The sequence below is a fragment of the Carettochelys insculpta genome, chromosome 20 (genome assembly GCF_033958435.1).
Source record: "Carettochelys insculpta isolate YL-2023 chromosome 20, ASM3395843v1, whole genome shotgun sequence".
NCBI lineage: Eukaryota > Metazoa > Chordata > Testudines > Carettochelyidae > Carettochelys > Carettochelys insculpta.
The window spans coordinates 25,108,341-25,130,580 of record NC_134156.1 but is presented as its reverse complement, the minus strand read 5'-3'; the positions used below and the strand labels follow the sequence as shown (position 1 = coordinate 25,130,580).

The window sequence follows — 22,240 nt, the reverse complement described above, 5'->3', positions numbered from 1 at the left end:
AAAACCCGGGGGAAGAACGGAGCCCTGGCCTTCCTGGAAAGCCTGAAACTGCACAGCCCCGACACCTACACCCTGATAACTGGCCTGGAGGCATCCATTGACCTCAACAACTTTAGTGGTAAGCCTGCCCGTGTGGCCAGAGCTGGCCGTGAGCCAGGCCAGCTGTAAGGGGAACCCCCAGCCGTGAGCCCTCACAGGGAAGAGAGCAGGAGCATGTTTCCTAACTTGTTCTACTGCCCAGCTTTGTGGCCTGGTGCTGGCTGTTCCACCGGCGCATGGCAATTGTAATCGTGGCACTGCTTGGACACAGGTCACACCATCACCCTGTGATGGAGGAGAAGTAACCTGTGCCCATAAAATGCCCTGCTACATTGGGTTGAAGCTCTCTCGTCTGGCACCCTCGAGGTCTGACCAGTGCTGCCAAGAAAATTTGCTAGACCACAGGACGTCAATATTTCCTAGCACGTCACCAACACTTCCACCGCAGGCTGGGCCCTTAGGAGACGGTTAGGGGTAAATTACAGCTAAATAACAGCACAGAACACTGAGAGCCAGGACTGGGGGCTGGAAACCAACTTTACGGGATCACAGGAAACGTGGCCACACCCATGAGAAGAGGTTGTTTGGCTAACTGAAATCATGCCGGATTATGGATGTTGCCAGACAAGAGAGGGCCAGGTCAGAAGGGGTCAACCTGTATCATGTTGCTACTGGCCGAGCGCACTGGTCCCAGCTTGTGGGGCAGGGCAGAGCGATGGGGTTAGCAAAGGGCACCTCTGGGACAGGCACTGTCACTTCATTACATGCATGTCCTGCACCCTGAAAAACTCATGACCGCCGCTGTTCCATGCCTGCTGTAAATCGCCCTGCCCTCCCGCCTTCCTCCTCTGGGGAGCATGGAGCTGGGACTGGCAGAGCCCTGCTCGGGCCTCCAGGAAGTGAACCAGGGCCAAGTCCTGCTGCTGTCAGGACTGAGCAGGGGGTCGGGGTTCAGCGCCTGCGCGGCAGCCTTCAGCACACAGGAGCTCCAGCACAGGAGGAGGGGGAGTGGGCCCAGAAGGTCTTGGCTGCTTCACGCAGGCCTGAGCTAATCTCCCCTCTCCACAGGCCTGATCGAGACCTCCAAGCTGACCGAGTGCCTGGCGAAGGCGGTGAACAGCCTGCAGGAGGAGCTGACCCAGGAGAAGCACCAGAAGGCGGCTCTGCTGCACCGCTGCCGCCGGCTGCAGGACCAGGTGGCACAGCTGGAGGCCCAGAACAAGCGCCTGCGGGGCATCGAGGCAGAGCACAGCCGCATGAAGAGGGAAGTCAGCTCCCATTTCCATGAGCTGCTGAAGCTGAAGGACGAGAAGTACAACCTGTCCATGCACTACACCAATGCCCTGCAGGAGAAGGACCTGGCCATCACCCGGAGCCAGGGCCTGCAAGAGGAGGTGAGCACAGCCCCACGCCACTCCGGGAGGCCCCAGGGACCTTCCCCCAGCAGCAGCACCCCAGGGCCTTCTCACTGGGAGCGGCTGGCCCACTGGCTGGGTTAGCTCTTCACCCTTGCTGATATCTGGCCCCGGGTCTGGCACGCCAGCTGCCCCAGCAGTCCTGCTGCTAAAGAGCTGGCGTCCCCCAAGGCTCGCTGGGGCACTGGGCCAGGGAGCCCCTGGGGCTGTCTGGCTCTACCTCGTTAACGCCTCGTTAATACGAGTACTCGTTGGTCTGGATATCCAGACCCCAACTCGAGCCCCTGACAAGCCACTGGCAACAGCGCAGTGCACGCTTCTTCCCCCAGGGCCTAGCAGGGAACAGATCTCCACCCTTCTCCTCCCCTAGGCCTCTTGGGCACTGCTGAGAGATGGCTGGTGCCTGGGCCAGTGTCCAGCCACGCACACCTGGCCTCCCCACTGTGGTGCATGCGGACCGCCGGGGGCAGTGGGCGCACTGTACGAGGGTGACCCTGATTTGCACCTGGGGCCCCCAGAGTGTGTGAACTGGGCTTCCCTTTTCTCTTTGCCCTGCTGCAGTGTGGGGCTGTGCCCAGGGATGTTCAGTGCCATACACCATTGCTGTGGTCTGGCTCTGGGGCGGAACGTGTTGTCCTCCTGGCATACCATGTCCCTGGGCACCTCGTGTCTTTCCCATGAGTTCCTGCTTCCACCCTGGGGAAATTAAAGTCAAATGAATCAAAGCAGAAAGGCAGCTGGGTGTGGACTTTCGCTCCCCCAGAGCAGACTTGCTGCCCTCCATATGCTGCAGCCTCCTGGAATCACAAGATCGACTGAAGATTGTTATGGGACGAAAGCTGCAAGAATGTGCCCACCCCAGCCTGGCAACCCCCCTCCAGAGCAGTGTTTCCCCATTTTATTCAGCCACAGAACCCTTTTAATCTCGCAAGAATTTTGTGGGACCCCTAACAACAGCCTTACCGAGGGAGCTGGAAAAGTAGACCACAAATCAGTCAGGATCATGATAAACAAATGCCAGACAAGGTCAGGAGCTCAACATTTAGTTTAATTGCACATATTTAAAAACCAAAATCACATTTAGTATGTGCGAAAAATAAAGCTCAAAAGTGAAGCTGCGTTATATCGGCTGTGTTCGATGCCAAGAGTGGTTTTTCTTCTTTTCTTGGCGAATTCTTTTCATGTTTGGTTTCCTATTGGAAAGTTGCGTTTGCATATCTGGCATGGCATTCAGTCGCTTTCCGTGTTCCGGTTTTGTTGCGGCGTAATTCGAGAATGCAGTTTCGCACAAGTATGTGCTGGCGAAGGATAACGACTGACGAATCGCGAGCCTTGATAAAGCCGAATAGTCTTGACGTCAGCTGCTCCAAAATGTAATTGGAGAAGCTTCTTTACGGGCTCGTATTAATTGGCCGTCCGCAGCAATCGAGCGAGTTCAGGGATTTACAGGCACTTGCGCCACTGACTGCGCGGACAGCGCTGAGAAGTGACATCATTGTCCCCGCTCTCTGGCTAAGCTGACATCACTGAGGGGCTATGTCTACACTAGCCCAAATCTTCAGCATGGCCATGCAAATGGCCATGTCGAAGATTACTAATGAGGCGCTGAAATACATATTCAGCACCTCATTAGCATACCGCTGGCCGCAGCTCTTCAGAATTGCTGCTTTTCACCGCCGTGCAGCGCGTCCAGACAGGCCTCCTTTTCCAAAGGACCCCAGGAACTTCGAAATCCCCTTATTTCTATCTGTATGCTAATGAGGCGCTGAATATGTATTTCAGCACCTCATGAGTAATCTTCGAAATGGCTATTTGCATGGCCATTTCAAAGATTTGGACTAGTGTAGACACAGCCAGAGACACTTATCCTGGCAAACAAATGAAAGTTACTTTTAATAAAATTCATAGATGCTTAAATATTAATTATAATTTTTAAATCATAAAATATTACAGGCATGGAATTTTCTTGTGGAACCCTTGTTTTCACTTTGCGGAACCCTGGGCAGAAAAACCGCTTGGGAAATACTGCTCCAGACTGACGCCAAGAGCCCTTCAGGCAACCTGGAGGAATGACATCCCCAGCATTTTGCCCGTCAGCTCTGAAGGCAGCACCTTAGTACCAGAATAGCAAGCAGGCTTGCTGAAATAGCTGGCTCAGAGTCACTTTCCTTTTCTGCGTCAGCGTGACGTAAACATGGCCCCTGGCCAAGACAGCAGATGGCAATCTAGAACAAAGGGCAGGATATGTGCGCTAAAGTGAAGGGTGTAAGGCTGGGCTGGGTTCTAGAGTGAATGACCAAGTCTCTTTCCACGCTGATGTAAAATCCTGGGTTCTAGAGCCAGTGGCGTGCCGTGTTCTAGATCACTGCCCCCTGGCCCGCAGTTATGATCCAGGGGTGATGGGAGGGTGTTTCCTTTCCAAAGCCAAGCAGGCCTCTCTTGTCTGCTCAGCTCGGTGTGAAGTTGGGGGTTAGAGTCTAGCCCATGATCCCTAGTTGTGTTTCCAGAACTGCTGTGTTATGTGCACAGAAAGCACAGTGACTGCTCCGGGCGCAGTTTACTTGGCCTGAGGCTGCTGCACGTTCTACTAGGAACCTCTGCTCTCCTTGTCCCTTGGCAGCTCTACCTGATGAAGCAGAAGCTGCAGCGAGCCCAGATGGAGTCCTACTGCGAGAAGGAGAGGTCCCTGCGTGTGCCTAGTGACCAGCAGCCGCCAACAGATGAGCTGCTGCAGCTGCGGGAGGAAAACGAGAAGCTCCGATCGCTGATGGAGCTGGAGACGTTCAGCCTGGTAAAGTCACCCTCTTCCCACCTCCTTCCTGGTGTCAGGCAATGACCCACAGGTGCAAGGCATGAAGTGGGGTTGCTGGAGACAGAGCCCCCTAGATCTGCCTGGCACCAGCATCGTTGCTAACCCCGTCAGGGCCCTGCTAACCAGCTGGTGTGCTTGACCAGGTGCAGAAAGATATCCTGGAGCAGAGCTTGGATGAGGCCCTGGAGGGCAAGCAGGATCTCCTCAATCGCATCCACTCGCTGAGGGAGCGGGCGGTGGTGGCTGAACATCAGAGCAAGCAGGTCAGCATGGCCAGGCCGAGGGACTGGGCTACTTACTGGTAACCTGCTGTGCCCAGCGGGAGCGGGGTAGAGCCCCTGCAGAGGGGAGGGGCCCCAAGACAAAGCCTCCCTACACCACGGGGTGCTTGTCTGGCCGGCCCCACTAAGCCCTGCCTGGAACGCAGCATGGAGGTCTGCCCAGGGTGCCAGAGCAATTCTTGGGGGGCTGCAGGTAATCTGGGGAGACCAGATCCAGGACCTGTCTCCTTCCGGGTTGGGGGCTGGCTCCCTCCTGAGCCTGCTGCCCCTGTTGGTCTGTGTCCTGCTCAGTACTGGGAGGAGAAGGAGCACACCCTGATCGAGTGCAACAAGAGGAAAGTGGATTGTGAGATCTACAAGGAGAAGATCAGCGCCTTCCAGCTGCAGGTGGCGGAGCTGCAGAAGGAGCGGGATCAGGTAGCAGGAAGGAGGGTCCCTGCCCACCTGTCTGACTGGGTGGGGATGGAGCCCTCTCTGGATGGGAGCAGCAGACTGCATGTGTAACCCCTCCTCAGGCGTCTCACCTCTGGGCCTGCTCCACAGAGGATGTGACTCTGGTACGGTCCCTCCTACAGAGCTGATGCTCTTTGGCACCCGCTGTAGCTGCTGGTGCGGTCAGGGCTGCAGGTCACTGGTTCGAACCCTTTGGCTGACCAAGAAGGTCCCACGTGCATGGACTGACTCTGGGGGCCGTCTTTGGCCATGCCATGCAGGAGGTCAGGTACATGGTCCTGGCGGTCTATCAGTCTACAGTGAGTGAAGAGTTAGTTGGCCAGGCTTGTGGCTGAGCTTGGAGCCCTGTGGCCGCTCCCATGTGCTGTGGGGCTGTCTCAGCAGGCTAGCTGAGTGCCCCGGTGTGTAGCTAGGGCTTTTTTACCCTGTCCCCCATTTCTCAATCAGCCTTGACCATTCCACATAAGAGACCCATTTCCTGGACACCACAGTACAAATCACCCATAGCCAAATCACTACCACACTCTACCGGAAACCCACTGATTGCTACTCTTACCTAAATGCCTCCAGCTTCCATCCAGTGTACACCACGCGATCCATCACTTATAGTCAAGCCCTTAGATGCAACCGCAGCTGCTCCAGTCCTACTGACAGGGACCAAAAACTTCAAGATCTCTACCAGGCTTGTCTAAAACTTAATTACCCAGCTGGAGAAGTGAAAAAATAGATTGACAGGGCCAGACGAATACCCAGGCACCAGCTACTTGTAGATAGGCCCAAGAATGTTAATATCAGAACACCACTTGTCGTCTATAGCCCCCAGCTCAAACCCCTCAAACGCATTGTTGCCAGCCTACAACCTTTATGGGAGCATAATGTTGCATTCTCACAGGCCCTGGGTGACAGACATGTCCTTTCCTACAGACAAGCGCCCAGCCTCAGGAAAATTCTCACTAGCAACCACACATCAAACCACAGAAATACTAATCCTGGAACTTTTCCCTACAACAAACCCTGTTGCCAATTCTATCCACATATTTACGCCGGAGACACCATCACTGGACCTAACCACGTCAGTTACATGATCAGGGGCTCATATTCCTGCACTTCCACCAATAGGATATATGCCATAATGTGCCAGCAATGCCCCCTCTGCTATGTATATTGGACAAACTGTACAATCACTTTGCCAAAGAATAAATGGACACAAATCAGACATGAGGAATCTGAATACACATAAACCTGTCAGTGAGTATTTCAATCTAGCAGATCTTAGCATTCAAAACTTAAGTCTGTATTCTAAAACAGCAAGACTCTCACACCAGTTTACAAAGGGAGATATCTGAATTGGAATTCAGTCTCAAGTTTGGCACTTTTCACCTTGGACTCGACAAAGATATCAATTACCTTACACATTACAAGGACAGATTCCCCACCTTTGATATTCGCAGGGATCCCAGGAAGCCCATTTAACTTAATAGGCACTTACAGAAAATATTTTTCTCCCCCCTCTCCCGCCTTCTGTCCTATGTAGCTGATTTGTCGGTTTTTATTTCATTTTTTCTACTTTTCTGTTAAATTCTCTTGGTCTCAGTTATCATTTATCAGGATTTTCCAGCTCCAAAGAAGTGGGTCTGTCCCATGAAAACTCATCACCTAATGAATTTTTTGTTAGTCTTTAAAGTGCTACAGGATGGCTGCTTTTGTTTTAGGACCAACCACAGTTTGGGCTTACAGGAAAGCAAAACAATTTACAGATCATAACTTGGAGTACTGAGCTGTTATGTTTCCAAGAGTATCAGTAATGGCCTCATTAGCACATTTAGAATTATAAACAGATTCACAAGTCCTATTTCTAACGTCACACCCAAGACTGCCACATGGCACCAATGGAATATACACAAACATTCAGCAGATGGAACCTTTAAAAATGACGTGTTACACAATGCATTTTTCCTAAAGGGGTTTCATGTTATACATATTCATAAAGACTTGGGGTGGGTGACAGGCACTTTGCTCCCAATCTCCAGGCCTTGATGGGAGTTTGTCTCCCCAGGCATACAGCGCGAGGGATGCAGCCCAGCTGGAGAGCTCCCAGAACCTGCTGGAGAAGGATTCCCTCCGCAGGAAGGTGTTTGAGCTGACAGACCAGCTCTGTGAGCTGAGGAAGCAGGCCAGTCAGCAGCAGGTGGAGCTGAGCAGCGGGGTTCATGAGGTGAGAGATGGGAGCCCTGGCACAGCCCTGGGGCACTATGAAATCCAGCCCAGCCCAGGAACCAGACCACAGCTGTTTGGCCACTGGCCAAGACCCCCCAGGAGATGTGGCTCTGAGAGCAAAGGGCACATGCGGGGATCCCGTCTTGGCCAGGCCGTCTCTGAACCCGTTCTGGGCCGTGTGCTTCCTCAGCAGATGAAGGGGGAAGAGGGTCTCGTGAGCCTGGAGCTGGTGGAGCAGTGGCCAAAGAGGAAGCAGCGGCTGGTGCGCATGCGCGCCCTCTGCCCTGGGAGTGACAGCCTGGACAGCCTCAGCGTGTCCGAGGTGGGGAGCCTCTTCGTGTCATCCCCAGCCCTGGGAAGGCCCCTCCATTGCCCCCGCAGCTCCCATGGGAATGGGCGGAGAGCTTAGCAATGGCCATCCTGCCTCCTTCCCTTGCAGCCGTGCTCAGATTTTGGAGTGAGGTCAAGTCACCAGCTGCCAGACAGCTTCCGGTCCTGCAGCCCTGTCCCACCCTGCAAGCACTCTCTGCAGAGGAGAGCCACGCTGGAGTGCCTGGAGAGCTCCTTCTCCAGGAGGTACGGCTGCACTGGAGCTTCCCCGGCCCCATCGGCCTCTGCAGGGTTTATGCTGCAACCCTGGCTTGCGTTGTTGCTAGCAGTGCATGCTGTGCTGAGTGGGGAAGAGGGCTGCTTGTGCTGCAGGGTGTCTGCCTGGCATTGCCCCCAGACCCTTTAATCACTAGCCAGGGCTGTTTGCAACCCATCCTTCTTGGGCCAGGTGGCCTCTGCCTCCCTCTAGCTGTGCACGTGGGCAGCTGGATGCTGTGGGAAAGAGTGGTTCACTGCAAGCTGAGCTGCCTGGTCCTCTCTCTCCTGTCCCTTGCAGCAGCTCCCAGGAATTCCTGGAGGTGGATTTCAGTCTGGTTGCAGGGGAGAAGGTGGAGTCGTCCAGCTTGGAGTATGAGATGGTGGAGAAGGATGGTGGGTGTTTCCTTCTGCGCTGGCCTGACCCAGGGGTGCAGCTCAAGCATCTTGTTCCCATGAGCAGCTTGAGGGTCTCACGGCTTTGCTTTGTCAGTCTTCTCTATCCCTCCCCCTCCAGGTGATGCATTAACAGGGTCACAGTGACCCCCAGCCTGGGAACCCCACTGCGGAGCCCAGCTCAGGGCCATCCCCACAAGGGCTCCAGCAGATGGACGCAGGAGGCTCCAGGGGCCATAGGTGTGTCCAGGGCGAGCTGATCTCAGCTCACCAGCTGTGTGCGTGTGGTGCTAGCAACGGACCCTGCCCAGGCTGCCAGCCGCAGGGAGTGCCGCATGCCTGAGGGTGGGGAAGGGCGCGCTGCTGAGGCAAGGGACCTGTCACAGGGGTTTTCATCCTCCTCCGCTTGTCCTTTTGCCTCCACTCATTCCAACTGGTTTCAGATGACGCCGTCCGGCCGCTCGACTTAGACCCATCTGCCTCGGAGAGGTATGTCGAGCTACCGTTTGGGGAGGGGAGGCCAGAGGAGAGGGCTGTGAGGCGTCCCCCACACGCCTCCTGGCTGTGGGGCACTGTACCGTGGAGTGGCACCTAGACAACTTACAGAGAGGGAGAGAGAGACTGTGTCTCCTTCACAGCCTGAGCTGAGAGCCAGCTGGCTTTGAGCTCAAACTGGAGAAGCTCCTGCCCTGAACTCCAAGGCCCAACCCAGCTCTCCTCCCGTGGGCAGACTGGGGATTCTCTCCCTTTGCGTGGGAGGAGCAGCCCAGGGAGGCCGCAGACCCAGCATGCAGTGCTTTGTCTCCACCCAGGATGCTGCTGTTGGAGTAGTGCATGGCAGGGTGAACGGCAGGACAGCTGCTGGCTGCAGCACACAAGTTCCAGGGCATGAGGTCCCACCTTGCGTGCCCCTGCGCACGGTGCTAATGCTGCTGATTGAGGTGCTGGGGCTGAGCCCTGGCAAAACTTGACACATATCAAGCTTGGCCTCCGGCTCATGCTGGTTCCTTGTCGCCCCCTTGTACTGTGTTCAGCACAGAGGGGAACAGCTGAGCTCCCAGTGTCACCTCTCGAACCCCTGCCAAGTAATAACACTGCGGGCAGGGTGATGCAAGCTGGGGGAGGGGCTGTGCGAACTGGTTCCGTTTCCACTGCGTCACCCTTCCCCCCCACCCAGCACACCCATTCGCCGGCGGCCGGCGCGGCGGATCCTGAGCCGCGTCACCACCATTGCCTTCCACGGCAACGCCCTGCTGGAGCAGATCAGCATCATCGGCGGGAACCAGACGGGCATCTTCATTCACGAGGTCACTCCTGGCTCTGTGGCTGACGAGATGTCTCTGGCCCCAGGCAATCAGATCATGGTGGTAAGGGGCTTGGCCTCCCCTGTCTGCCTGTGCCCCCTCCCCTCAGCCTGTCTCTTTACTTCCTCACACAAGTCTGCAGGTGCGTAGCCTCCGAGTAATGCCCAGAACCAAGGTCTGAGTGAATATAGTGAATATAGTGAATATAGAAAAATTATTTACCTTTTCCCATAATACAAGAACTAGGGGACACCAAATGAAATTGATGGGTAGTAGGTTCAAAACTAATAAAAGGAAATTTTTCTTCACACAGCGCACAGTCAACCTGTGGAACTCCTTGCCGGAGGAGGCTGTGAAGGCCAGGACTCTATTAGGGTTTAAAAAAGAGCTTGATAAATTTTTGCAGGTCAGGTCCATAAATAGCTATTAGCCAGGGATAAAGTATGGTGCCCTAGCCTTCATAACAAGGGCAGGAGATGGATGGCAGGAGATAAATCACTTGTCTTCTGTTCTCCTTCTCTGGGGCACCTGGCATTGGCCACCGTCGGCAGATGGGATGCTGGGCTTGATGGACCTTTGGTCTGACCCAGTATGGCCATTCTTATGTTCTTATGTTCTGAGCTCGGTGTCTTCGGGGTGCAGAGCCGTTCAAAGTGCTGCTCTTCTGAGGAGGCGCCAAGATCCTGACTGACAGGGTCTCACTCCAGCCGGGCTTACACCTGGCTGCATCCCAGCTCCAGCACAATCCCAGACAATGAAGCTTGGGGAGCCCTCGAGAGCCATGTGCTTTGCCCCTGCCCTGAGGAACAAAGGCCCAGGTTCACCTCCAGCACCCAGGCTGGCCAACCCCTCTCAGAAACCTCCCAGGGCGCAGGGCCGCCGCCTCCTGCAGAGGCCTCTTCCGTGCTGAGCTGGCCTTAGGGTTGGAAAGGCTTCTCCACCACCCAGCCAAACTCTGCCTGGCCCCCAAGGAAGCGCAGTACTCAGCGCCCTACCCCTGCAGACTGCTGGCAGGTCCCCCTCGGGTGTCTCTCCTTAGGACTAACCAAGCCCCGGGTTTAACCTCTCCTTCCGCCCCAGGGTTTCTCTGGGCTGTCTCCAAACTTCTTACAGCGAGATGGCCAGACCTGGACCCATCCCCCAAGCCCAGGCCTCTCCCTTTACCCTGTCTCTCACGCTCTGCAAGGAGATCAGCTTCCGCCTCTCGCGCTAAGGGGCTGGGTCCTTCTGCGGGGTTGTCCCCCACACCCTTCCGGGCTGGCTGCAGTTTGCTGGGGGAAGCGGGAGTGACGTGCCAAAGGCTCGCAAGTGTCTGTTCACTGCACTTGGAGGGGGGGGCTGGTGTCCAGACCCCAGGTAACAGACCAGTTGGACCCACTCAATCGGAGGTTTGCCTTGCAGCTGGCATGCTAGTGCCTAATGGCACCGGCTGCGGGCAAATGGTCTGCTAGACCTTCCAATTCACTCCTGAATAGCCGGGTCTCCGCTTCTGCCCCCATGGCCCTGAATCCCTGGCCCCAGCCCTCCATTGTCCCCAGAGGAGGGTCTCTCCCATGCCTGGGACAGGGCTGCAGGCCTGGAGCGTCTCTGCTAAGACCAGCTGGCACTCTGCACCTGGTCCCCCGCAGGTGGATTACGAGGTCACAGACCCAGCATTCAAGGCCATCCTGGAAGACGCGACCCTGGAGGAGGCACTTTGGGTCCTGAAGAGGGTGAATGGCTTCTGCTGCCTGTCTGTCCAAATGAACATGGAGGGTAAGGGCTCCCCCAGCCTGCCCCAGGCTTGGCCACAGACTCAGCTCCACAAACCTGCCCAAAACACCACCAGCTGCTGGGCTCTGAAGCAGGGAGGCAGGACTCTGTGTTGCTCTTGGGTCCTCAGCCTGCATCTATCCACCATCGCTGGCTCCTGCCAGCCATGTGCGATGGGACGGGGCTGCAGCCTTCTGCCAAGGGGTCCCCTGAGGCACCTACTGCTCATTGACACGTCCGCCCCTACACCCAACATCCTGCCCCGCCTCTCCTTGCTGCGGTCCCCGTGCTGTAATCCCGCATCTGCCCCAGTTTCTCCTGCTCCATGCACCCCTCCCTGCCCCACGCCTGGCCCCACGTGCCCCTCCCTGCCCCACGCCCTGCTGCATCCTCCCTTCCCTGCCCCACACACCCCTCCCTGCTGCCCTCCTGTCTTGCTCTCCAGCTTACAAGAAGCTGGTGAGCGACCTGGAGAAAAAGGTGGTGACCTCAGGTGACTCATTCTACATCCGGGCCAACCTGGTGCTGGACGGGAGAGCAGCGGGGGAGCTGCCGGTGCAGTGCGATGACGTCCTGCACGTCACGGATACCGTGTTCCAGGGCAGGAGCCAGTGGAGTGCCTGCCGGGTTGATCCCTACACCATGAAGGACACGGACGTGGGCATCATCCCCAACTACTACCAGTGAGTCGCCGGTGCAGCTAGGCCAGGCTTGCCTGCACTGGTCCCTTCCTACAGCACAGCCCTGCCAGGGAGCGGCACAGTCCCCTGCAGCCAAGGGGGAATTTCCCTGGCAGGACACAGCTCCTCTTGGGCATTGCAGGGGCATATGGGGCTCCACAGGCAGATGAGATCCCAGCACTGGGCGCTGCAGTGCGTGGAAACCTCCAAGTGGCCTGCAGTCTTGTCTCCCAGCTTAACGCTAAAACAGGTCATATTCCTGCTGCCTTGGCAGCTGCCGCAGGGTATTTAATGCCCCTTTCCAGCCTGGCACAGGCATGCCCAAGTGCTGCCAGGCTCCCTTCTGGCCTGGACAGCTTATTCTGTTTGTGTCCTGGACAGTCTGATGCTTTTCTTTGGCTCCAAGCCAGTGGCCCTTCGATAGCCTTGGGCACGTGGCTGCAGCAGCCTGGCATGCATGGGAAGGGCTCCCCACTTGCCTGTGGCTAGGTAATCCCATGCTCACAAGCCACGGTCTGCTGCTTCTGGTCTCTAGGGCTCAGCAGCTGCTCATCAGCCTCATCCAGGACCTGGCTCAGCAGACCACAGCTACCTGTAAGGTAACAGAACTTGGGGTGCAGGGGACACGGCCTAGAGCCCTCGGCATGCAGAATCCTGGGGAGATCCTCACTCTGTGCCCTCTGAGCAGGGCCCTACAGAGATGCTGCAGCCCTGGGGCTGGGGAGACCAGCCCTGCTGGCACTGGACGCTGTGCTGTGGGCGGGGTGGTACCCAGGGGCTAGCGCTCACCCAGAGGAGGGACAATCCAACAGCTGCTGACAGTTGGCTGAGTTGGTGCCGGCCGTGGGAGGGGGCAGCTGTGCAGCCAGGGGCTCACCCAAGGCCTCTCTCTGCCCTGCAGCCTTCAGGGGGGCGGCCAAAGCTGGTGCGGATCGTCAGCACCGACAAGAGCAAGATCAGCCCTCTGTGGTCATCCATCGACTGTAACGTCTACAACCCTGACAAGGCAGACGGTGTGTTGCTAGCGAGCACTGGGCGGGGGCAGGCCCCAACTCCTGGGGCTGGCCAGGTGAATCCCAGGGCTCGCACCCCTCGACCTCCAGCGGTTGGCTGTTGAACAAGGGCTGGGTTGTTCTCGCTGTAGCGCTTAGGTGGGATCAGCTCCACAGAGCTGCTGGCTGATCCCAGGTGCTCTGCCAGCTGCCATGCACCCGCCTCCCCAGGCTTGACCCAGCCCTGCAGCTGCCTGGCAGTAATGGGGGTTTCAGTGCCCTGGGCTCACTGGACCCTTCCTCTGTCCCATGTGCCCTCCCAGACTGCCCCCAGATCTGCCTGCGGGCCGGGAGCTGCTTCACACTGATGCCGTACACGCTGGTGAGACCGCACAAGCTGGCCCATCCCCGCCCCGTCCTCCTCGTGCCCACGCTGCTGGGGAGGATCCTGAGCCACAAGCTGTGCCTCACCAAGGGCTTTGAAAAATGCCCCTCAGGTACGTCCCAGCCACGTCCTCTCGCTCACAGATGTCCCCCCTGGGCACAGTTGCCAATCTGCTGCCGTGGCCCTCTTGGGCGCAGGCGCCTTTCCCCTGGGCTCATGCAGGTGCCAGGGTTGATGCCCAGTCCGGGCTGAGTGCGCCCATGCCAAGTTCACCTCCCAGCACTGTCACAGCAGGACTGGAGCTAGTGCTGCTTTGCTGGGCCATTCTCCTAGCTCTGCAACCACTGCCCAGAGGCCCACGTGGCCTCTGCTTGCAAGGAGGGAGGAGAGATGCCTTGAGGCCCCTCCCTGAGAAACAGGCTCAGTTATTTCACATGGCACCTCCCTGTCCCTGCTGCCTGCCAGGACTCCTGTGTGAGGCTGACTGCATGACCCAGCGCAAGGCAAAGCCGCCCAGCCACTCCAGCGTCACAACCCTGGCGTGCCAGCAGCTGCTGCAGAAGGTACTGGGGCTGCGGGGAGGCTGGGCAGGGAGTACCCCAGGCTCAGACTAGCCAAGGCTCAGAGAGGCCCCCAAACAGGACGCCAGACCAGGCAGCACGCAGTAGGAAAGCTGGCGGGAGGGGACGGGGGTTCTGGTCCTGACCTGCCACGCTGAGGCTGCCCGCCTGGGGAGAGCTGCAGGGAGGGGTGGGTGCCACCCACTGGGTTAGGAGCAGACAGGACAGACGCTGCACCAGACCTGCCAAAGCTCCCCGCTAGCGTGTGCCCTTTGCAGCTCCCCCGTGGGGCGCAGAGAGCGACTTGGCATCAGTGGCCATCTCTCTAGTGCAATCCTGGCCACAGCTCTCGCCAGGCGCTGTGGGGTCTCCTTCTGCACGGGGGGGCCCGCCTGACCTCAGCCCCTCGCTCTCCCCTTGGCTCCCTCTAGAACGTGCACAGCCTGCTGGGCATGGGGCTGCAGTGCGTGCGAGGCCTGCACGCCGCGGGGGTCTATCCCATCCTCCTCCTCATCACCCTCAGCGAGAAGAATGCCAAGAAGCTCAAGTACGTAGCAGCTGTCTGGCCACAGCGGGGCCCCCCGCAGCCCCGCAGCGGAAATGGCTCCTGCTGCAGCTCCAGGGAATGAGGCGCTAGGCCTGTGCTCTGGTCACTGCACTCTGTTCCAGCCTTCCTGCTTCATATCCCCCGTGGAGGGGACCCGTATGAGCCCCAGTACACCCCCTCGCCAGCTGCACCAGTGATTTATGTTCGACTAGCACACGGCAGCCTCGCCAGGCTGAGTCCTTCTCCACTGCATTGCTGGGGGTGGAGGGTGCTCCCCGTTGTGCCCACCACGAGGCCTAGAACCGGGGTTCCCTCGTTTTTTTCCATCCAGGGCTGGAATAAATGTTATGTGCAGCTGTGCGCCAGCATTAGAAACATGTTCCGCTCAATAGCAGCTGAATCTCTCCTGCGCCCACAGCCAAGGGCTCAGCTTACAGGGGCTGCTGCTTGAAGCAATAAGCCTTTGGCCTCCATATCTCAAGGAACCTCAGAACACTTCCCCAGGTCAGCCTGCGCACAGAACGTGAACTGAGTCAGTGCCAGAGCTGGGACCAGAACCCAGAAGTCCTGACTGCTGGCTACTGCTGGGCCCATTGCAGTGGCCCTGCCCAGCAGGGAGCAACCCCAGCACCAGGAGCCTGGGTTCAATCCCTCCCTCTGGCCCCGGCCCAAGGGCGTGAACTCCTGGCTCTCAGAAGCCAATGGGTGTTTTCCATCCACTGCCCCAGCTGGCTCCCTGCAGTCGCATGGCTCAGAGTGGCCCCTCGTGGAGTCATCGCTGGCTCTGTTTCAGGAAGGCCCTGCAGCGCCTTGGCGTGACAGAGCAGCAGCTTCTGGACTGCAGCCGGATGGAGGAGGCCCAGCTGGAGAAACTGCCCTGCCTGCATGGCACTGTTGGCCCCAACACCTGGAGTGACCTGGAGACGCTGGTCAGGGCCGTGCGCGCAGCTGTTGCCGAGGAGCAGAGGAAGGTTGTGTGGATAGAGCAAGATCTTCACTGAGCAGTGGCTGCCTATTTGAACCAAGAGTGTGGCTGGGGGAGGGCTGGAAGATCCTCTTACCCCCAGGGTCGATGGACTCGGCAGCACTGCGCGAGCCCCTAAGCTGGATCCAGAGAGACAGTGGCTGGGTTCAATCCCAGCTCTCTGCCCTTGTGTGACAGGGCTGCTGCTTGGGGTGAGCCGGGGCAGCTTTGCACAGGGTCCCTGGGGAGGGCAGGTCCCTCTGCACGGTGCCAGGGCCACTGCCTGGTCCCCCAGACTGGCCCTAGCTCTTGGATATGCGGTCGCTAACCTGCCTGTGTGGGGAGTATCCCAGCTCCCTGGGACGTCTGCACACCGCACGCCCTGAACCCTGCGGGGAGCCACGACGGAGCAGGAGGCCTGTGTAACTCCTGTACGTTTTTCTGTGTACGTTAAACCTTGCTGTGCCCAGCACTGGTCGCGTGTTCCTTGACCCCCCCCCCCCCCAGGTGTTCACCGGTGTGGTGACACCAAACCAAATGTGCCGGCACCGGGGCGGGGGGGGTTCAGCTCCTCTGCAGCCACATGGAGCCTCCCTGGCAAATGGGGAAATACCCCACAGTGCTGCTGAAGCCACAGCAGGAAGAGCTCCACAGTGTCAGGGGCCTGTGCGCTGGGAGACAGGGCTCCCAGGCCGCTCCTCGCTGCTGCTTCGGTCTCTTTCTGCACCGGCCTCATGCTTTTGTCGGCCTCCCCGGTGCAGGGAGCAGCTTGTGAGCAACTTGAGACCGTGCTGCTCCTGGCAACTTTATTGAGCTCCCGCATTTGACAGCGTTTGGGTCGCCTGCAGTCCAGCCCTCGCCAGCAGCCGGTGCAACGACCCCCCACCCCCAAGAGGAACACGTCACCTGTGCGCGCCAGGGGCAGGTGCTCTTTTGACACTGTGAATGGGGGACAGGGACCAGCCTATCATCTCTGGTTGCTACTCCACCTTGTGCTAGCTGAAGGAGTAGCAGCACCGTGGGCTGTTTAGCCATGGGATGTCTCATGGCAGTCAAACCAGCTGGGGTGCTGGCGGCTGCATGCGGACGTGTGGGGCAGCTGATGGCCGAGCAGGAGGACTCCAGCAGGGAGAGGAGGTGACTCACAGCTCATTGTACAGGGGCTGGCACTGGGGGCTCCATTTTGCCTCAAAGACACCGTCTGGGGCACACACCCAGGGGTCATTCGTGTGCCACTGCCACTTCAGCAGGCGGGCTTTGAGCAGCTCCAGGACCACAGCGTACTCGGAGTTGGAGGCCAGGTTCTGGCTCTCGCTGGGATCGCTGCTCCGGTCAAACAGCTCCCAGCGGTCCCGGTAATAGTACTGGTGCAGAGTCTTGTTCCAGTGGGTGGGCTGCCGGGCTCTCGTCCGGTTGAGCAGGTCCTGGAAGGTGGGCGAGACATAGAAGTCCTGGTCGATAGGGAAAGGCATCCGGAAGTTGAGGTTGTGGACCAGGTGGAACTGCTGGTGCTGGATGGCCCGCATGGGGTAGTACATGGTGATCTCATGGTGGCTCTGGCTGCTGAAGACGGTGGCCCAGGGCTGCTCTGACACCAGGGCAGGCAGGAGGGATTTCCCAGTGAGCTGGACAGGGTTGGTGCCCAAGATGCTGTAGCTGGGATAGGAGAGGTTGAACCAGTCCAGGATGGTGGGTGTGAGATCTGGAGAGGGGAAAAGAGGGCAACGGCTACACCTGGCCAGAAGAGCCCCGGTAAAGACGCCATCCCTGTGAGAGGATGGGGCAGAAGCCGGGGGAGGGTGGGGCTGCAGAGGTGACAAGCGCTCCCTGCTGGGCAGCCAGGCAGGGTTCCCAGGCCGCTCCTCACTGCTGCTTCGGTCTCTTTCCACGCCTTTGTCAGCTTCCCCTGTGCAGGGAGCAGCCGCCTGCTCCTGCCCCATGCCCTGCTCTCCTGCAGCCCACTGCTGCATGCCTGCCTCCTGCACCCATCTGCCCACCTGGCTTGGCTCAGAGCCACGTTCTGGTGGCATGTGAGCCCTCTGGAGTAGGGCCGGCCCCAGACACCCACCCATCCCACGCTCCCCCTTCCCTGCACGTCCCCACAAGGCTGGGGGTGCCGGGAGGGGGCACCTTCCTATAGCCACAGGCCCTGCCCCCGCCTTGCCTCGTCCCCCCCCTCCACCCATTCCCCAAAGCCTCCTTCCCTGAGCTCCGTGACCTGAGGAATTACGAGGAGGCCTGGAGCGGGGTCAGGCCCCTCTGCACTCAATGCAGCAGCAGGAGCTGCAGCAAATGGAGCGACCCAGCAGCCTGCCCTGCTGTCCTCTCCCTGGGGGGAAGTGGAGCGCTCCACCTGGCCCCAGCCTGCTTTGCTCTACTCCCGCGAGCCGAGCCACTCCTGGAGCCCCCAGGGGCACTCTGCCCCCAGTGCCGCAGGGGAGTAAAGTGACCTACCGGGGAGAGGGCAGCAGAGTCGAGCAGGCTGCTGGGTCATGCCGTTCTCTGCAGCTCCTGTGGCTGTGATGAGTGTGGGGAGGCCTGACCCTGCACCAGGTCTCTCCGTAGTTCCCCCGGTAACAGAGCTGATCCCTGCTGCTGGCCCAGGTCCCCAGACCGCCCTGGGGCTAATCAGTGGGGGACTGGCCCATCCACAGGATGACTGAGGCAGGGGAGGCTGCCAAGTGATCTGGGACTGCTCCATACAGCACTGCTGCTTCCTGCCCTGTTTGGGGACCCCCAACCCAGCGCCCCAAAGACCTCAGCCCTGCCCAGGCCACGGCAAGGAAGAGGACGCTCTTACCCAAGAGGCTGGCGTACGCCTGGCTGACCTGGCCCCAGCGCTGGGTGTGTTCGGGGGAGGAGACCAGCAGGGGCTCGGCTGTGCCCGACCAGTAGAGGTTGGTCCTGCCACCAGGGAAGGGGATGCCGTTGTCGGAGGTGTAAATCACCAGCGTGGTGTTCTGGAAGCCGGCACTGCGCAGCTCCTCCAGGACGAGCCCGATCCCTGCGGGCAGACAGGACAGCAGAGCTGGGTGGCAGCGGAGGGCAGCCTCCTTCCCAGGGCCCTCCTTCCCCCAGCCCTGGCTGAGGACGGACCTATTTGTCTCACCCGGCAGGTCCTGAGCCCCCAGTTCCCACTCCCCAACCGCCACTGGTACTTGCCTTGGTCCATGCGCCCAATCGTTGTGTACTGGGCAGCCAGATCCAGGCGAGCAGCTGGTGTGTCTGGTACGAAGTACGGGAGCTGCAGGGAGAGAGGAGATGCAGCAGCTGCCGAGTGCCGGAGGCTCCCAGGGTCGGGGGAGATGCACATGGGAGGGGCAGAGCTGAATGGAGGCAGGGCCCCTGCTGGTGACTCTGGACAACGGTGCCCCTTGCTCCGGGCTGCTCCCCTCCTAACCCTGCTCCTCCCCTCACTATCTCCATGTGGTGGGGAGGGCCAGGGTCACCCCAGGTCACCCCCCAGCTCTGCCTGTAGGAGCCTTCCTCCCTGCTCTGCTGCCCCGTTACAGCCTGGAGCAGGTTCCGAACAGCCCCGTCCCACCTGCACGTGCTCTGGGCTGTACATCTGAGGCTTCCAGTCGGGGATCCAGCCCATGCCGCTCTCCCCATTGCCGAACTTCTCGCAGAAGGCGCCGTACTGGGGCTGGGAGTGGTCGCAGCGGTGGGGATCGTGGAAGGCGACGTACAGGAAGAAGGGCCTGGAATCACAGGAGAGGGCTTGGGGGTGCCGAACGTGGCAGAGGCTGAGTAGGAAAGGGCACCTCAAGCATCTCCTGAGTCCTTCCATGGCCCAGGGCTTGGGTTGGGATTGGGGACTACCAGATAGCCCCAGTGATAAAGCTAGCTCAAGCCCCCGGCTGGTCCAAGCATAGCCTGGGGCGAGCTGCACAGAAACCGGTCAGCTCATTTCACTGGAGACAAGCTGGTTTCTGGGGAGCCCCAAGAGGTGCTAGTGACCTGATGGGGATGGGGCCGAGCACTTCCCTGTAACTCAGGCAGAGGGGGCCCCTGTGCATCAGGCTTAGGGTGCTAGCAAGCAAGGTTGCCCAGTTCCAGAGCGAGTCTGCGGGGGCAATGCAGGGCCTCACCTCTCATCCTGGCTCTGCAGGAATTTCCGGACAAGCAGTTTGATCTTGGTGATGTTTCTGCCCACCTGCAGCACTGAGCTGTTCTCCTCTGTGTACGCAAAATCAAAGGGATACACCATCTCTGGTCCAACGTGCTTCTTCCCAATTATCCCTGCAGGAGAAACGCAGCCCCCGCAAGGCGGGAGCAAACGTGAGCGGGCAGCTGGAGCACAGGGTGCTGCGTTGGTCTTGCTCATGCTCCCATGGGGCCATGGTTGGGAACTGCCCTCCTCCCATGCCTGGGGCAGCAGAATACCACCAGCTAGCACAGCCAAATGTGCCTTACAGGCACCACAGCCTCCTGAGATACAGAAGAGACAATGCCCAGCCCAGGCAGAAATGCACAGTCGACGCTCCCAACTGCAGGGCAGAGGGTGGGCGAGAAAAATAGACGGATTTAAAAAAAAAAATTTCAAAATTCAAATTGGACATTTAAAAACGAAATTGAACATGGGCTTAGTTTAAAAACCAGACTGTTTAAAATTACATTGGAAATTATGACAACCTACGGCCTATTGTAATAATTTAAACTCAGTTTCAAAAGAAACTTTAAGGAATCCATGTTTGCATTCGTCTGGATAGCGAACCGAATGCTGCACGTTGAGCTGCAAATCAGCACAGCGCAATGGGCACCAACCAGTGGGAAGCCACCTTCCGTCAGGAAAACAAGAGGGGAATAAATACAATGTCAGGCGTGAGTTTAACCGCCCCATCCTCACAAGCCTGGCTGGGGTTCAGCGCAGTGGGTGCAGGACAGGGAGTTGCTGTGCCCCCTCCCACCCCAGCACCCTGGCTGTTTACCTGTCCGGATACGTGCCTGGCTGAGCAGCCGAGGCAGACTCCGCACCTTGTCGAAGGAGTTGAAATGGTGCACATCCTGATGCAGCCCGTACATGCCATTTTGGTGCTGCCAAACAGACCGACAATGAGCCGAACTGGACAGGAATGCACGTCCCTGCCCCAAAGAGCCAAACTCTCACCCGTCTCCCAGTACCCTGGGCACAGCGTGGACTACCACCGAGGCACCAGCCACCAGAAGTGGGCAACGGTCCATCCAGGGGAAGACCCACTGTGTGAGCCATGGATGGAGCTCCAGAGAAGGGAGTGTTGGGAATGAGCCTTGCTGGGCCCCAGGAGTTGTGAGGGGACCCTTACAAATGTGGGTAGTACGTGACCCCTTCTTGGCGCTAGGATGGGCCCTGCTGGCAGGTGAGGCAGCAGAACACTCCTGTGCTCCCTCCCCAGCCCGTCTCTGGGAAGACCCACCTGGGGTAGGCCGGTCAGGAGGCTGGCCCTGCTGGGGGAGCAGCTGCTGACGGAGGTGAAAGCGTTCTGGAAGACAAGGCTGCGCCTGGCTAAGGCCTCTAGGTTGGGGGTGTGGATGGCAGAGTTGTTGTACACGCCGCTTTCAAAGCCACCATCGTCCGCTGTGCCGCAGGGGGAAGAAGAGAGGCTGTGAGCTCGGCCTGGAGGAAGGCCCAGCTGCAGGGGCTCTGAGGCATTGCCAGCAGAGCTAGGGAAGTGAATACTTCCCTTTACTCAGCACGGGTGAGGCCACAGCTGGAGCGCTGCGTCCAGTTCTGGGCCCCCCAGCACAGAAAGGATGTGGACACGTTGGAGGGCCTGGCAGAGGGCAACAAAATGATTAGGGGGCTGCAGCACGTGACCTACGAGGAGAGGCTGAGGGATTTGGGCTTATTTAGGTGGCAGAAGAGAAGAGGGAGGGGTGATTTAATAGCCGCCTTCAGCTTCCTGAAAGGGAGCTCTACAGAGGATGGAGAGAGCCTGTTCTCAGTGGTGACGGAAGGCAGAACAAGGAGCGACCATCTGAAGTTACAGTGGGGGAGGCGTAGGTTGGACATTAGGAAAAACTATTTCCCCCGGAGGGTGGTGAAGCGCTGGGATGTGTTACCATCTCCATCCCCAGACAAAGCCCCGGCTGGGATGATTTAGTTGGGGCTGATCCTGCTCTGGGCAGGGGGCCAGACTCGCTGGCCCCTGAGGTCCCTTCCAGGGGTTCTGGGACCTGTAACGGGGGTGGGGGTGTCCCTGGGCCGCTGCACGGGAGAGGTTTAATGAGTCCGCTCCAGGTGCCCGGGGGGGCCGCTCCTCTGGCTGCAGCACCGCAGCGCGGACCCCGCCAGGGGCCTGCAGGCCCCGCAGGCTGCAGCCGGAGCAGTGACTCCGGCCTCGGGGCCAGGGGAGTCCGGGCCCGGTGCAGGAGCAGAGCCGGGGCCGGGCTAGGAGCGGCCCCCGGCGCACTCACCCAGGAAGAGCAGCACGTTGCGGGCCCGGCCGGCCCCGGCCAGCGGCAGGGCGAGCAGCAGCGCCCAGCGCAGCCAGCGGAGGCCCATGGCGACCTGCAGCGGGGGCCGCCCCGCCGGCCCGGACACCGCCCCCGCCGGGCTCCGCCTTGGGCGCATCACATGAGCTGAGCCAGGCCGGGCCGGGCGTCGGGTGAGTGCGGGCCGGGGCCACGGCCACGCGGCGAGCTGGAGGGGCGGAGCAGCCTGGGGCCCCGGCCGCCCCCGTCCCCGCCGCAGGGGGGCGCAGAGCCCCGGCCGGAGCTGGCGCTCGGGCTGCGGGCAGCGCCGGGGCTGGCGGGGCGGGGGGCCAAGCCCAGCCCGACCCTGCCCCTCCTCTCGGAGCTGCTCAGAGCCCGGGGCGGGGCGGCGCATTTCCCCCCGCCCGGGGCGGGGGCTCCCCGAGCGCACGTGTGGCCGGAGGG

General features: G+C 59.3%; 2 protein-coding genes across 2 annotated transcripts; one reads left to right on the top strand and one right to left on the bottom strand.

Moving 5' to 3' along the window:
* Nucleotides 1-1,167: 1,167 nt before the first annotated feature.
* On the top strand, nucleotides 1,168-16,059 carry CARD14 (caspase recruitment domain family member 14). The gene is made up of 18 exons (XM_075014168.1): nucleotides 1,168-1,433; nucleotides 4,075-4,245; nucleotides 4,410-4,529; nucleotides 4,839-4,964; nucleotides 7,057-7,215; nucleotides 7,408-7,539; nucleotides 7,657-7,793; nucleotides 8,104-8,198; nucleotides 8,642-8,687; nucleotides 9,376-9,565; nucleotides 11,131-11,257; nucleotides 11,700-11,937; nucleotides 12,470-12,533; nucleotides 12,836-12,947; nucleotides 13,250-13,423; nucleotides 13,777-13,874; nucleotides 14,303-14,418; nucleotides 15,212-16,059. The coding sequence occupies exons 1-18, from the start codon at nucleotides 1,296-1,298 to the stop codon at nucleotides 15,417-15,419; spliced, it is 2,451 nt and encodes an 816-aa protein (XP_074870269.1). The 5' UTR covers nucleotides 1,168-1,295; the 3' UTR covers nucleotides 15,420-16,059.
* A 107-nt stretch (nucleotides 16,060-16,166) lies between these two features.
* On the bottom strand, nucleotides 16,167-22,205 carry SGSH (N-sulfoglucosamine sulfohydrolase). Its single transcript, XM_075014169.1, has 8 exons — nucleotides 21,779-22,205; nucleotides 20,779-20,939; nucleotides 20,314-20,419; nucleotides 19,474-19,624; nucleotides 18,927-19,083; nucleotides 18,545-18,626; nucleotides 18,183-18,386; nucleotides 16,167-17,084 (listed from the first exon to the last, which is right to left on the bottom strand). Exons 1-8 carry the CDS (start codon nucleotides 22,188-22,190, stop codon nucleotides 16,525-16,527), a joined length of 1,833 nt encoding a protein of 610 aa, XP_074870270.1. The 5' UTR covers nucleotides 22,191-22,205; the 3' UTR covers nucleotides 16,167-16,524.
* Nucleotides 22,206-22,240: the final 35 nt, after the last annotated feature.